At 50.2% G+C, this 15,759-nt stretch overlaps 1 protein-coding gene across 6 annotated transcripts in view; it reads left to right on the top strand.

The window, feature by feature from the left end:
- The window catches only part of nrxn3a (neurexin 3a), a 1,956,983-nt gene that overhangs the window by 1,838,217 nt on the left and 103,007 nt on the right, over nucleotides 1-15,759 (top strand). For all 6 annotated transcript variants that reach the window (XM_038773738.1, XM_038773746.1, XM_038773703.1 and 3 more), the window contains one exon: nucleotides 1,989-2,302. In XM_038773738.1, the coding sequence (XP_038629666.1) occupies nucleotides 1,989-2,302 (314 nt within the window). The remainder of the gene's footprint in view (nucleotides 1-1,988; nucleotides 2,303-15,759) is intronic.

Here is a 15,759-nt window from a genome sequence, read left to right as displayed (position 1 = left end):
GGATAAAACCCGTCCCAGGCAGAGGAGCCAGGGTGCCAGAATAGCCCCGGCTGGGATCTGGGACTGTTGCTCGTAGATACTTCTCCTCAACCAAGGGTTGAAAGAAAACCGCTTTTGGCTCTCCTTTCTGGACACCTCCTTGCCTACCGTGAGTTTTCTTCAGCTTTGCTCACAGCGGTGTGCTGGGGGGTGAAGGTTCAATTCTTGGGACGGCCCGGCAGGCTTCGCAATCCATAGGTAGGCAAGGCCCGGGTTTGATCTCTCACCTCCAGGACAGCACCTCCCGCGGCCTAGCTGTTCCGAGAGTGTGCTCGGGTCCAGGGAGTGGGGTTGGAACCCACGCACTCTGATCCGGAGCAGCGAGTGCTGGTCACAGAGCCCAGGCCCCCTCCATTAGAACATAGGGCTGGAGGGGTTGAGATACGATAAAATCTTTGTTACCAACACACTCAGGGGACGGTGCCGGTTAAAGAAAAGTGCAGGCTAAGGGCGAGTTACAGTGCTCCAGACATAAGGCAAGGCATGGAATATCTTTTTTCAGGCATATAAGAATTATTCTCAAAAAATTACCTTAAACTGATTTGAATTAGCTTTCCCAGGTAAAACATGTTTAAATGCAAATCTGGTGCATGAGAGTAAAGGTGTGATTCATAACAACAGGGGATGAAGTAAAAAAGAGCATTTTTAATAAGCTTTTGCCTAGTTCCCCAGAGATTGGAGGATTATTGCAGATAACTGTTTTATAATTAGAGTGCATGACACGCCCTTAGATCTAACAATGTAAGGATAATTAAATACCAATGCTTTCAAAAGACAGCATTTTTTTTTTCACCGATTCAGCTGTTTCCATGTCAACCTAGCGTTGGAAGCTTCCTTGAGAATGCGGCTGCCTTGGTTACAATGTGGTCCAATTTGTAGCTGCCCTGCCTTGAGTTATACTGCCTGGCTGCGGGTCCTGCAGGTGGGCAAATGAGCCAGAGCAAACACACATTGGCCAAAAGGTTTGAGCTTTCACACTACTCCAGTGACTTCAAAAAGGGTTGTGAAAGTTCCCAATCAGGAGTCAGGCTCGCTCGGTGAACTTTTCCTTCTGCCATGCCATGCCCCTTTCGAGCGATGTGCAGGTGGCAGAGTACCTGATTTTTTTCAGCGTTCTGCATCAACGGCCACCATAGTGTTGGCGCTCATGACATCAAAATGACAACTTAATGAGGATAATAGTGCACCAACAATTATGAAATGAAATGAAATGAAAATCGCTTATTGTCACGAGTAGGCTTCAATGAAGTTACTGTGAAAAGCCCCTAGTCGCCACATTCCGGCGCCTGTCCGGGGAGGCTGGTACGGGAATCGAATCGTGCTGCTGGCCTGCTTGGTCTGCTTTAAAAGCCAGCGATTTAGCTGAGTGAGCTAAACCAGCCCCTTAACGCAGTCACATGACATCCTTTTGCCAACTATATTAGCGCAGTTGCTAAGATAAGCGAGTTAATAGCAGCATTAAACTGGCGGACTGAGGAAAAAAAAAAATATATATATATATATAAAATTGGTTCTCCATTGGCAATTGTAGGCTCATAACTTTAACTCAAAGTATCTGTCTGTGTACGGGAACTTGTTAGGCTCCCCCTAATTTATTCATGGCTATAATATAAAGTTCTCACATCATCCCCAATCAGAGAGATCTCAAATCCTGTAAAGGGAAAGGCAAAAATGGGTTTGAATGATTAATGCTCTGTGCAACGCAGATAAGCTCGTGAGTGAGGCTTTTATTGTCTGCATTGCATTTGTCCTTCCGCTAAACAACTTTCTTGTTTTTGAATGTCACGCTTCAAACAAATTATATGATAGGAAGTTATGTGTAGCCTGAAAGAGGAAATGCATGCTCTTTTGATAAGTCTGGTGTACGTAATTTGCGTTTGCTTGAGCGGACATGTCATTGGGATTGCAACCAAGTCAATGAACATGGTAATACCTCTTTTCTTATGCAGGCCGCATGCTGACCATCTTCAATACCCAGGCTATGATTACAATTGGGGGAAAGAATAGGAGCCGCCCATTCCAGGGACAGATGTCTGGCCTTTACTACAACGGCCTAAAGGTCCTTAACATGGCAGCGGAAAGCCACCCCAACGTCAAGGTCAACGGGACCGTGCGGCTGGTGGGCGAGGTGGCCCCGGTGATTGTCAACCAGCCAATGGCAACGACCTTACCAGCCGAGATGTCCACAACTATCATGGCGACGACCACCACGATGGCAACCACCACAGCCCGGAAGGTCCGAGGAACAATGAAGGTCAACCCGGTAATTCCTCTTATCCGTTGGGAACGGTGTTTCATTTTGTTTTGCTGGGGTGGGGGTTGATTTTTAAACTTTTTAGGGCAGCATGGCATTCCTGTAGGCATAGGAGGAGGCTATTTGGCTCCTGCAGCCTCTTCTCTCAGAGGATGAAAGTGTGGCTGATTTACAATTCCACTCCAATTGGCCTCCATATCTCTTGGTAACTTTACCCAACAAAATAAATTATCGACCCCTGTCTGGAAAGCTCCGAGTGACCCACAGCTTTCATCGCCTTTAGAGAAGAGAATTTCAAACAGAATACTCCCAGTGTGCTGAAATATCATTGCAGACTTCTCTGTCTCGAACACACTCACTATTTGTTCTGAACATGCCCAAGAGTGGAAATAGATTCTCCTTGTACTTGGCCGAGGTTTCCTGGTGCTGCTGAATGCTCTTTCCGAGGGCCAGTGCAGACTCGATGGGCCTCCTTCTGCACTGTAAATTCTATGATTCTATGGATGGAGTTTTGGCTGGAACGCCAAATTTTCCGTTCCCACTTGCAACGGATCCCGCCATGGACAAGACCAGAGAATGCAAGTCATAGAGCTTACAGTACAGATAGAGGCTCTTCAGCTCATCATGTGTGCCCAGCCATCGAGCACCTATATATCCTAATTCCATTTCCCAGCACTTGGTCCCTTGCCTTGTGTGCTATGGCATTTCAGGCGGTCTTCTAAATGCTTCTCAAATGCTGTGAGGGTTTCTGCCTCTACCCTCCTTCCAGGCAGTGACTTCCAGATTCCCACCAACCTCTAAATCTCTTGCTCTTTACCTGAAATCTATCCCCCTCGTTATTGGCCCCTCTACCCAGGGGAAAAGTTTCTTCCTGTCCACACTATCTATGCCCCTCATAATTTTTTACACCTCAGTCAGGTCCCCCCTCAGCCTTCTCTGCTCTGAGAAAAACAAGCTCAGCCTAACCAGCCTCACTTCATAGCTGCAACGCTCCAACCCAGGCGACATCCTGGAGAATCTCCTCTGCACCGTTTTTAGTGTGATCACATCCTTCCTATAATGTGGCGACGAGAACTGCACACAATACACTAGCTGTGGCCCAACTAACATTTTATACAGCTTCATAATAACCTCTTTGTCCTAGTGTCTCCGCTAATTAAAGGTAAGTATATCTTTTTTTAATGTTTCCAATTAAGGGGCAATTTAGCGTGGCCAATCCATCGACCCAGCAAATCTTTGGGTTGTGGGGGTGAGACCCACGCAGACACGGGGAGAACGTGCAAACTTCACACGGACAGTGACCCGAGGTCGGGATCGTACCCGGGTCCTCGGCGCTGTGAGGCAGCAGTGCTAACCACTGTGCCGCCCTTCCCCCCCCCCCCCCAAGATGCCATCTTAACTACATTATCTACCTGTCCTGCTGTCTTCAGGAATCTTTGAACATGCGTCCCAAGGTCCCTCTGAACCAATGGGCGGGATTCTCCAATCCCGCAGCAGAGTGTCCACGCCGTCGTAAACGCCGTTGCGTTTTACGACGGCGTGAATGGGCCGCTCCCACGTCTAATTCTGGCCCCTGCAGGTTGGCGGTTCACACCGCTCCAGCTGCAGATCCTGGCGCGCACTGTGCGCCGCGGGGTCCGTGCATGTGCAGTCGCGCCGGCGCCAACGTGCGCATGCTCAGTGGCCTCCTTCAACGGGCCGGCCCCGACGCAACATGGCGCAGGACTACGGGGGCTGGCGCGTAGGAAAGGAGGTCCCCAGCCACAGAGGCCGGCCTGCCGATCGGTGGGTCCCGATCGCGGGCCAGGCCACATCGGAGCCCCCCCCCGGGGTTGGACCCACCCCCCCTCCCCCTCCCCAACAGGCTGCCACCCGACCCTTTCACGCCGAGGTACCGCCGGCCCAGAGCAGGTTAGAACGCCGCCGGTGGGACTCGGCTCTTTTCCTATGGCCTCTGGGCCGGAGAATCGGCGGGCCGTCCGCGTAGAGCGGCCTGCTACCGGCGCCGCACCAACCACGCCGGGGCCAATGCCGCTGATTCTGCGCACTGCGGAGAATCGCGTGCCGGCGTCGGGGCAGCGTGGCCCGTTCGCGGGAATTCTCCGGATCAGCGCAGGGCTGGGAGAATCCCGCCCTCTGTACTTCCCAGAGTCCTAACATTCATTATGTATTCCTTCGCCTTGTTAGTCCTCCCAAAATGTATCACCTCACACTTCTCACGGTTAAATTTCATTTGCCACTGCTCTGCCCATCTGACCAGCCTATCTGTATCATCCTGGGCACTAAGGCTACCCTTCTCACTCTTTACCACACCACCAGTTTTCGTGTGGCCTGAGAAAATACTGATCATAACCCCCCACAAATGATGAGGAGAAATTGAGTAAAATAGAAGAATGAAGAATAGTGTTTGACAAGGGTAGATGCTGAGAGGTTGTTACCCCCTGGCTGTGGAGCCTAGAACGAGGGGGGCCTAGTCCAGGATTAGGAGTCGGCCATTTACGGCAGAGATGAGGAGAAGGTTCTTCACTCAGTGGGTCAGGCAGATTTGTCAATCTCCACCACACCGAGCTGAAGATGCTGCAGTCTTTGAGTTTATTCAAGGTTGGGATCAATAGATAAAGTGGTATGGTGGCACAGCGGTTAGCACCTGCTGCCTCACAGCTCCAGGGTCCCAGGTTTGATTCCCGGCTTGGGTCACTGTCTGTGCAGAGTCTGCACATCCTCCCCGTGTCTGCGTGGGTTTCCTCCGGGTGCTCCGGTTTCCTCCCACAGTCCAAAGATGTGCAGGCTTGATGGATTGGCCATGCTAAATTGCCCGTAGTGTCCAAAAGGTTAGGTCGGGTTGCGGGGATGGGGTGGAAGCATGGGCTTAAGTCGGGTGCTCTTTCCAAGGGCTGGTGCAGACTTGATGGGCCGAATGACCTCCTTCTGCACTGTAAATTCCACGATTCAAAAAGTGCTGGAAAAACACAGCAGGTCACCTGTGGAGGGAGGAACAGAGTTAACATTTTGAGTCTGTGGTAGGGTGGTCCCTTTAAGCGAGCAGGCTTCATGGAACACATGACCAGCTCAGCGGCCAATCACATGAAAGTGCGCAAATCTTTGCCAATGAGGAGCAGGATCCCATGCAGGGTTGGCAGGAAGCTGAAGAGTAAAGACCTGTGTTCTGAGCCTGTTACTTAACTGCCTTTGCCTTTCATCACCAAACCCCCTTGGCCACCACGCTGGCGACGAGGCAAGAGTTTTGATTGCAGGTTTACCTGGATCACGTGCCAGTCACCGGCACTACGCCAGAAGAACCACACTGCCAGCCGAGAGGAAGTATGAGTGAGATTTCACCTAAACGGTACTTTTCAGGCTGACCTAGTATTTTGCATTTATGCGGCAGCGTTTTGCCCCTTGGAAGAAAAGGTCAAGGCCATAGGACACCCGCACCCAAAACTGTCGGAGAGCTTAAACCCTACCTCAGTATGGTCAGTTATTATGGGAGGTTTGTTTTGGATTTGGCCACAACATTGGCACCAGTCTTTAAGGAAGAATCAGTGGTGGCGATGGAGGGAGTCCCACGAGGAAGCTGTCCAGGTCGTGAAGGAAGCATTACAGTCTTCAAACCTCTTGGTGCATCCGGGGAAACGGATCGTGCTGACATGTGACACGTTCCCTTATGGTATGGGGCGGTTTTATCCCACAGAATGGTGAGATGGCTCAGAACGCCTTTGCCTCAAGGACCCTTTCTGAAGCAAAACAAAACTATGCCCAGATTGAGAATGTTGGCGGTTATAGTCGGTGCGGACCCTCTGAATGAAAGAGGACCGCAACCCCGCCCTATCCTCGTAACCCCACCTAACCTGCACATCCCTGGACACTAAGGGGCAATTTATCATGGCCAATCCACCCTGACCTGCACATCTCCGGACTGTGGAAGGAAACCGGAGCACCCGGAGGAATCCCACGCAGACATAGGGAGGAAAGGGCAAACTCCACACAGGCAGTCACCCAAGGCCGAATCGATCTGGGTCCCTGGTGCTGTGAGACAGCAGTGCCAGCCAGTGTGCCACCTTGCCGTCCCTCACCATGCCCGTATTTCAGCTCGGCAAGTTTGAGACAATTGACACCCCCCCCCCCCCCCCCCCCCCCCCCAAAAACAAATCTCTTCTTTTGTTTTCATTTAAATTCAAGTCGGGTTTTTACTCTTTGATGCCGTGTAAATTCAGGGCACATTCGAGTCAGGTAAACCCTTTGGCCCGTGCGTTATGTATCAATTAATGAGACTTTCGTGGTTTCAACCATAAGCATCGCACAGTGAAACTGTGATCACTGTACTGCCCTCCTGAAAGCACACATCACGAGGACAGACGTGCATTCCCATAGCACATTTCACAAGCTCAGGATGCCCCAGGTAACTTTACAGCTAATGAAGCAGCTTTTTGAAGTGTAGTCACTGGGTGGGATTTTCCGACCCACCGGGGCATGTTTTCAGACTCTCCATTGGCTCTTGGAAGGATTTTCCAGTACGCCAAAGTCTACAGCATTTTGCATGGGGGAGGTGGGTGGGGTCACCTTCGACGGGACTGGAAGATCTCACTGGCGAGAAGGGCTGGAAAATCCTGCCTACTGTTGCAATGTCAGAATCGCGCCAGCTGATTCGCACACAGCAAGCTCAACATGACAAACAGCAACATGACAATGTCCAGATTCTCACACAGCAAGCCCACACAAACAGCAACATGACAATGACCAGATTCTCACACAGCAAGCCCACACAAACAGCAACATGACAATGGCAATCACTTTTTTTTTTCATGATGCTGGTCAAGGGCTTCTGCACACGATCCTCCTCCTGTCCTGTTCTGTTGCCTTTTTAGCCCTATCATCCTATCCTTCTATTCCTTCCTCCTTCGTCTGTTCATCCAGCTTCCCCTTTGATGCATCTGGGTTGTTGGTCTCAAACACTGCCGGTGTTCTGCACTCTAACTGGTCCCTCTTGGTAAAGGTATTTCCCCCAAATCAGTCCCTGAGTAACCCTTTCTCTAATTTGTTAAATGGGCCAGCATTTAATGTCCATCCCTGAGGGCACTTGAGGGTTGACCACGTTGCTGTGGGTCTGGAGTCACATGTAGGCCAGACCAGGTAAAGACGACAGATTTCCTTCCCTGAGGGACATTAGTGAACCTGGCGGGTTTTACGGCAGTGGTTTCACAGTCATCTTTAGACTTCTAATCCCAGATTTTTTTTCACTGAATTCAAATTTCACCACCTGCCGTGGCGGGATTTGAACCCAGGTCCCCAGAGCATGACTCTGGATCTCAGGATTACTAGTCCAGCGACAATACCACAACGCCACTGCCTCTCCATATTCTGCCCCTTCGTCCGTCTAAAGACCTCGATCAGGTCACCCTCTCCTTTGCTAAAAGGGCCTCGGGCTCTTTAGCTTTCCTTTCCCGATTCTGGGACCACGCTTGTGAATCTTATCGTCTCACACCCTGCCCAGTGATTCCGAGTGGTGACAGCTCAATCAGGAGGTCGACGTTTGGCGATGTCTTCTCAGCTTAGCGTTCTGGAAGTGCGAGAGATGTATGGAACAATCTCAAAGTCGTGAAGTTGTGTTATTATAGCAGTGTCATAAACACTCTTTCACTGCAACACCATAAATGTCATGGGATTTGACAAACATTCTCAGCCTGACTGTGACCATTGCAGAAAGACATTCTTGCATCTCGCACCGCTTCCCTCTGAATATTAAAGCCATAACTCTCTGCAGGCAGCTTGTTGTTTCGAAATGAAGGGATCTGTTTGGTTGATTGTGGGATTTCTGGCACCAATGGGCTTTTCAACACTTAAGCGTTACAATTATCTGACAAAGTGTTGGTGGTCTAATTAAGGTGCAGCACTAAACTGAGCCTTAATTGTGCCGCGTGAAATACACCTTCAGCGTGCTTGTCCACCAGTCTTTATATAATTATTGTTGCATTAATTATGCAGCAGCCTTCTTGAAAGGTTCTTTTACTGAGCTACATTTTTAGCGCACTTTAATGAGAAATGGGAATAAGGACGCTCTGTTGGACCACTTCTCAATGTATTCCGATGATTGTACAAAACAGACATGCTGGTATCTGGGGCTGTGTAACACCAAAGGTAGATGAGATTAAAGATTACCCAGGCGCTGCACTATCTTGACAATGAGAAGGCAAAATGGATTTTCAGTTTATCTTTTTTTGAACTGCTGGGAAAAGTGAGATTTCAAGATGCAAAAAATGCGAAACCGCCATTTGGATGGCTTTCAATATGTCATCTCTCACACCGCAAACATTAGAACATTAGAAACAAATGATAAACCTCACATCACCATGGTTTGCAATCTGTGTGCTGTTGCTTCCTCATGTGAGTGCGTGTGTGTGTGTGAATGTGTTTCTGTGTATGTGTGTGTGTGTGTGATTGCGTGGATGTAAGTATGTATTTGGAAGTGTTTGTATTTTTGTGTGTGTGATATTTGTATGTGTGTGTGTGTTGTGTTTGTATGTCTGTCCGTGTGTGTATTTGTAAATGTGTTTGTGTGGGTGTCTGTGTGTGTGTACCTGTTTGTCTGTGTTTATTTGTTTGTATGTGTCCGTGCATGTCTGTATTTGTGTCTGTATGTAGTATGTGTGTTTGTGTGTGTTTGTGATTTCGTGTGTATGTGGTGTTTGCGTGAGTGCATATCTGTTTGTAAGTGTGTTTGTTTGTGTGTGTGTGTATTTGTTTGTTTGTGTGTGTGTATGTGGTGTTTGTATGGAACGAAAGGGAAAATGCTGGAAAATCTCAGCAAGTCTGGCAGCATCTGCAGGGAGAGAAAAGAGCTAACGTTTCGAGTCCGATGACTCTTTGTCAAAGCTAACAGACAGAGAAAGTGGGAAATTGGGTGTTTGTATGTGTGTGCGTGTACGTGTGTGTGTGTGTGTGTGTTTGTTTGTTTGTGTGTGTGTATGTGGTGTTTGTATGAGTGTTTGTTTGTGTGCGTGTGTCTGTGTGTGCGTGGCATTTCAGAAATGTTCTGACGTCATGATACGTACATAGAATCATCAAATGGTCCCAGCATATCGGAGGCAATCCAGCCCATCACGTTTGTGCCAGTACCCTGCACAAGCCGCTCAGCTATCCTCCCCCCCCCCCCCCCCCCCCCCCCCCCCCCCCCCCCCCCACCCACCTTGCTTGCCCCACATTGTTTTCCCTTCAGGTGCATATCGATTTTCCACAAGTGAATGGGCAGTGAACTCCAGATCCAAACCATTCGCTGTGGGAGAGGGGGGGGGGGGGGGGGGGGGGAGAGCCATTTCTCTCGCTATCTTTAATTATTTTGTCCATCAATTTAAATCGGTGTTCTCTGCTCCCCAACTCATCAGTGCCAGTTTTTCCCTGTTGACCATGTCCAGTCCTCTCATGATGTTGAACCCCTCTCTCAATCACTCCTCTTTAGCTTTCTTCTCCCAAGAGGACAACCCCTAACTTCTCCAACCTCTCCAGCTGGCCGAGGTTCCTCACCTGGGCGACCGTTCGCATTAACCCTTTCTGCACTCCCTGCCGAAAGCCGGCACGTCCTGCCCAAAGTCCAGAATATCGACGTGATAGTCCCTGCTGGCATTGAATCTGCCATCACCTCCTTGCTTTCATGCTCCATACCATTGTTGTTACAGCCCAGGTTCCACATGCCTTACCGCTTTCCCAACCTGCCCGGCCACCCACCACGATCTGTGGGCATTAACCCTCCCAGAAAATGGGTTACTCGGATGAGAGGTTTTCATTCCATTGAAACGGGCTCCATATTCAAACTGATGACTTGAGGAGAAATATTTTCACCCAACGAGTGCCTCGGGTCTGGAAGACCATGTGGTGGAGGCAGATTCAGTCGTGACATTTGAAGAGGGTTATTATATAATTTACAGTGCAGAAGGAGGCCATTCAGCCCATCGAGTCTGCACCGGCTCTTGGAAAGAGCACCCTACCCAAGCCAACACCTCCACCCTATCCCCGTAACCCAGTAGCCCCACCCAACACCAAGGGCAAGTTTGGACGCGAAGGGCAATTTAGCATGGCCAATCCACCTAACCTGCACATCTTTGGACGGTGGGAGGAAACCGGAGCACCCGGAAGAATCCCACGCATACACGGGGAGAGCGTGCAGACTCCGCACAGACAGTAACACAACACGGGAATCGAACCTGGGAGCCTGGAGCTCTGAAGCAATTGTGCTAACCACTATGCTACCATGCTGCCCAACCACTATGCTACCGTGCTACCGTTATCTGAAAACGAAGAATGTGCTGGGTTGGAGGTTGGGGGGGGGGGGTACCCGCTAAGTGAGTTGATCCTTGGGAGAGCTGGCACAGACACGGTGGGCTCTGCCTGTGCTGCGGCCATTCTGTGACCGAGTTCAGAAATGCTTCAAGTTCAGTTCAAATCTACTCAACACTCGAGTGACAAGTTTAAGGGTGAAGGAATTCAGGAATAGGATTGATCACGTAGTATTTGCAGCCCATGCTTCCTCCCACTTTACTTCTTCGTTTTAAAATTATTGTGTGAGACGTGGGCCTGGGCCTCGCCGGCAAGGGCAGTACTTGTTGCCCATCCCGAACTGCCCTGGAGCTGACCTCGCCAGTGAAGAGTCACCGGTCGGTCAGACCGGGTAAAGGTGACAGATTTCCTTCTCCAAAGCGACATCAGTCAACCCGCCGGGTTTTTACAACAGCCGCCGATAGTTTCAAGGTCACTGTAGCTGAGACGAGCCTGAAATTCCAGATTTTATTAATTGCATTTAAATTCCACCAGCCGCCGTGGTTGGGTTTGAACCCAGTGTCCCCGGAGCCTGGGCCCCTGGAATACGGGTCAGGCGAAATTACCGCTATCTGGCCTTATCAGCAAACCTTTTTGGTTTACTTTTCCCGCATGTACCTCGGCCTCCTCACAGAGTTCGATTGAGCAATTAAAAAGCGTGAACTGTAAATGGGAACTGTAAATGGGCAACTGCTGGCTGGCTAAACGGTTAAACCTCCGATCCATTCCGATTTTGAATACCTTTCTCTTCCTGGCTTCCCCCACAAGTCTGCCCGAGCGGTCGGCCGGGGAATAGATATTCATCTAAATGGCCTGTAAACCTCGGTGCTTTTTGAATTAAAAGAAAAGTTTTGGATGTAAATTAAATCTTGATAAGGGGAAATGTGGTTCAGAAAGTACTTCAGCGCGTTTCAGACATAAATCCTTAACTGTGCTGAATGGAGTGGCTCTGGCAGGTTTATGAATTGTATTTACTCCACCTATTACTGATAAAGAATATTGTCCTGTCCAATAGTGCTCACTAAGGTAAAATGCAGGCAATTGACGGCGATGGTTCTTCTGAGTTAGTGGAAGGTGGTGAGGGGAGATAAAGTGGCAGCTTTTGTACCGCACGCAGACGACACGCCGGCAATGTTACCCACGTACAGCTCAGATCGTACAGGGCGGCGGACAGCAGAATGTCTCGCTGCGGGCTGCGCGGGATTCCACGGTTTGACAAGCAGCCTGTGAGACAGACTGGCCGGGACTTTGGGTTACACTTGGGGCAACTGAAGAGAATCTTAGTTTAAAGGTTGCATTTCTCTAGCGCCTTTCGTCGCGACAGGCCACCCCCACACACTTTACGGCCAGTCAAGCGCTTTGAGGCGCAGGGCGGTAAACCTGGCAGCTGTTCTGTTTCCAGAGATGGAGATGTCCAAAGCTGCCTTGTGCCTGGACAGCAAGTTCCCAATCTCGGTCAGGCTGCTGGGGTAGACGGAGGGGCGGGGGTGGAGCGGGGAGACTGGGGAGGTTTGTACTCGGTAGATGTGAATCTGGTCGGGGAGGGGGCTGGTGAGCGTGGTTCAGTCAGTACTGACCCTCTGACAATGCAGCACTCCCTCAGTACTGACCCACTGACAGTGCAGCACTCCCTCAGTACTGACCCACTGACAGTGTGGCACTCCCTCAGTACTGACCCTCTGACAGTGCGGCACTCCCTCAGTACTGACCCTCTGACAGTGCGGCACTCCCTCAGTACTGACCCTCTAACAGTGCAGCACTCCCTCAGTACTGACCCTCTGACAGTGCGGCACTCCCTCAGTGCTGACCCTCTGACAGTGCGGCACTCCCTCAGTACTGACCCTCTGACCACTACCTCAGTACTGACCCACTGACAGTGCAGCACTCCCTCAGTACTGACCCACTGACAGTGTGGCACTCCCTCAGTACTGACCCTCTGACAGTGTGGCACTCCCTCAGTACTGACCCTCTGACAGTGCGGCACTCCCTCAGTGCTGACCCTCTGACAGTGCGGCACTCCCTCAGTACTGACCCTCTGACCACTCCCTCAGTACTGACCCTCTGACCACTCCCTCAGTACTGACCCTCTGACCACTCCCTCAGTACTGCACTGGAGCGTCAGCTTTGATTTTATGCTCAAGTTCTGGAACAGAATTTAAGCCCGCAAAGTCTGACTCAGTGCTAACAACTGAGCTCCGATTGAACTAAAAAAGAAGCGGTTCAGGCATCTTCATCCCCTCAATGAAATGGCGTCAATATTTTGATGTACATCAGGAATATTGTGTGCCGTTTAGGTCTCCCTCCCTCAGAAAGGATATACTTGCCGCGGAGGGGGTGCAGCAGAGGCTCATTCTGCTGATAATGGGGTTGGCGGGTGTGGTGAATGTAATATGTTAATTCACACTATGTCTTTGTAAGCGCAGTAGCGTTATCCGACCACTAGGGGAATAGTTCTGGGAATGCTCAGGAGCTTGTACAGGGCTCCACCCTTGGCTCCGCCCACGACTCCTCCCCCTAGTGCTGCTGTATAAATACCCTTGTCCAGAGTCAGCCTGCAGTTCACTGAGAGTTCATCAACGGGTAACAGGCTGGCTCTGCAGTAAGTCGATTAAAGCCTAGATTCATATCGGAAACACGTGTCTGGTGAATTGATGGTCCATCAATGGGTCCGCCCTATGAGGACAAATGGGTTTCGGCTGGGCCTGAATTCTGTACTCACTGGAGTTTGGAAGGATGAGAGGGGATCTGATCGAAATGGATAAAACCCTTAACAGGACCGTCAGACTCGACGCAGGGAGGTTGTTTTCCCTGGTTGGGGAATCCAGAATCACAGTCTCAGGATAATGGCAGACCATTTCGGACCGAGATTAGGAAAGATGTCTTCACTCAGAGGGGGGTGAAGCAATGGCAGTCTCTAACACAGAAGGCTGAGGGGGGAGGCCAAGTCACTGAATGTCTTCAAGAAAGAGTCAGATCATTTTTTTTGCTGTCCAGGAGTATGGGGAGAAAGCGGGAACGTGGCATTGACATTGAGGATCAGCCATGATCATAATGAATGGCAGAGCAGGCTGGAAGGGCCGAATGGCCTCCCCCTGCTCCTATGTTTCTATGTTTCTACGTCTTATTTGTTGCTTTGTGAAGTTTAATGTTCGTATTGTAATCTGTTCAGTTTTCCACAGGAGAAATGAGACAAGAATGACCCTGAATTTATGCCTCATTTACTTTTTCATTTAATATTGTGCACTGTGGTATATTTTACCGACACAGGATGGATATTGCAGGGATAGAGTTCATCCGTGCATCTGAATGTATTCATTAAGAACTGCAACGGGATCTTGGGGTCAATGGCCAGAATAAAAGTCTTCAAGCTACTGGGGCTGAAGGTGGACAGGGCATTCTCTGACGGAGAACTGTGTACCGCCCTGCGTGTTCCCCCCAGTCCTCGTTGACGATGTGTGGGTACGTGTCTCTCACAAAGGTCATGTTTTTCAGCCTTCCCCTTTGCCACGGCAGCGCTCGTGGCCTTTCTTCCCGAACTGCGATGCCGAGGCAGCTCCCACATCAATTATTTCCCAAGGAAATTGGGTGAGCACTTGAGGGAAATCAAGGAGCAAGGGCAGGAAAATGGGACTGACTGGATTGCTCCAGGGAATCAGCATGGACTCAGTGGGGCCGAATGGCCTCCTTCTGTGCGCCAATGTCTCTGTGACAGTGCCGTCAGGTCAAGCGAGAAGGAGCACTTGCATTTATGTCGCAACTTCCATGACCTCAGGGCGTTGCAAAGCGCCTAGTGAATTCCTTGTGAAGTCACTTGTCGTACAGGAAAGGCTGCAGTCAATATTCTCAGAGAGCTCGCACTGACAGCCATGATCAGATAATGTTGGTTGTGAGATGGGGATGGCTATTGGTCAGGAAACCAGAAAGCAACCCTACTTCTCCCCTTCAGGCGGGAGTGTCTGTGCATCGTGGGGTTGACAGGACAGAGATTAGTTAACCTTTTCAGTTGAAAGGCAGCATCTCTGGCTGGGTGGCACTCTCCCATTCATTCCACTGCGAGCAATCAGCCTGATTGGGACTTGAACCGGGAGCCTCTGTGACTCCGAGATCGAGGGGATGGCAGGAGGTTTGACCCCGCAGAGGAGAAGGGTGGAGACAGTCTGGCACTGGCCAAGTCGCAGAGAAAGGCAATGAAACGTGACGCGGATGGAGCTCCGATGGGAAGGGTGTGAATGTTTGCCACTTGGGCAAACGGCTGATTGAGATGTTCACGATCCTGTCAATCCCAGTGTTCAGCAAATGGTCACCTTTGGTCTTATTCCACTTCCAATCTCCATCAGGAACTTTTCCCTACTGTAGTGGGCGGGCACGGGTGAGGGAGAAAGCCCAGAAAATTCCCTGGGCGCGCCGTCATTCCCAGTGTTAAAGCTCGCACTTGATCCCTGCAAAGTAAACCCTCGCTATACACCTCCAAGGAGAGCCAATGAACGTCGCTGACAGTCTACATACATAGAATTTACAGTGCAGAAGGAGGCCATTCAGCCCATCGAGTCTGCACCGGCTCCTGGAAAGAGCACCCTACCCTCTATCCAAGGTCAACACCTCCACCCTATCCCCATTACCCAGTAACCCCACCCAACACTAAGGGCAATTTTGGACATTAAGGGCAATTTATCATGGCCAATCCACCTAACCCGCACATCTTTGGACTGTGGGAGGAAACCGGAGCACCCGGAGGAAACCCACGCACACACGGGGAGGATGTGCAGACTCCGCACAGACAGTGACCCAAGCCGGAATCGAACCTGGGACTCTGGAGCTGTGAAGCGATTGTGCTATCCACAAGGCTACCGTGCTGCCCTAAAATAGCTCCTGATTCCAGTCGCCATTCCTGTCACAACAGGGAAATTGGAAAGTTTCTTCCCAGCAGCAAACACCTTTGCGATTCTTCCAAATGCAGATCGAGTATTATATGGTTTGTCACAATAACTCCAGTGTCCCTCGCAGCACCAGTCTTTAAGACATATTCACGATCGCTATGGCCGTGAAAGTTTCTCTCTCTGCCTGTATGACTCTGGAAAAGAATAGACCTGATTTCATATAATGTCCTTCACATCCTCAATATGGCCTAAAGCACTTTGCTGACAATCAGTTGCTTTTCA

The sequence above is a fragment of the Scyliorhinus canicula genome, chromosome 2 (genome assembly GCF_902713615.1).
Source record: "Scyliorhinus canicula chromosome 2, sScyCan1.1, whole genome shotgun sequence".
In the NCBI taxonomy this organism is placed as follows: Eukaryota; Metazoa; Chordata; class Chondrichthyes; order Carcharhiniformes; family Scyliorhinidae; genus Scyliorhinus; species Scyliorhinus canicula.
Note: the sequence above shows the minus strand (reverse complement) of the source record. Positions and strands in the feature narration are given on the sequence as shown.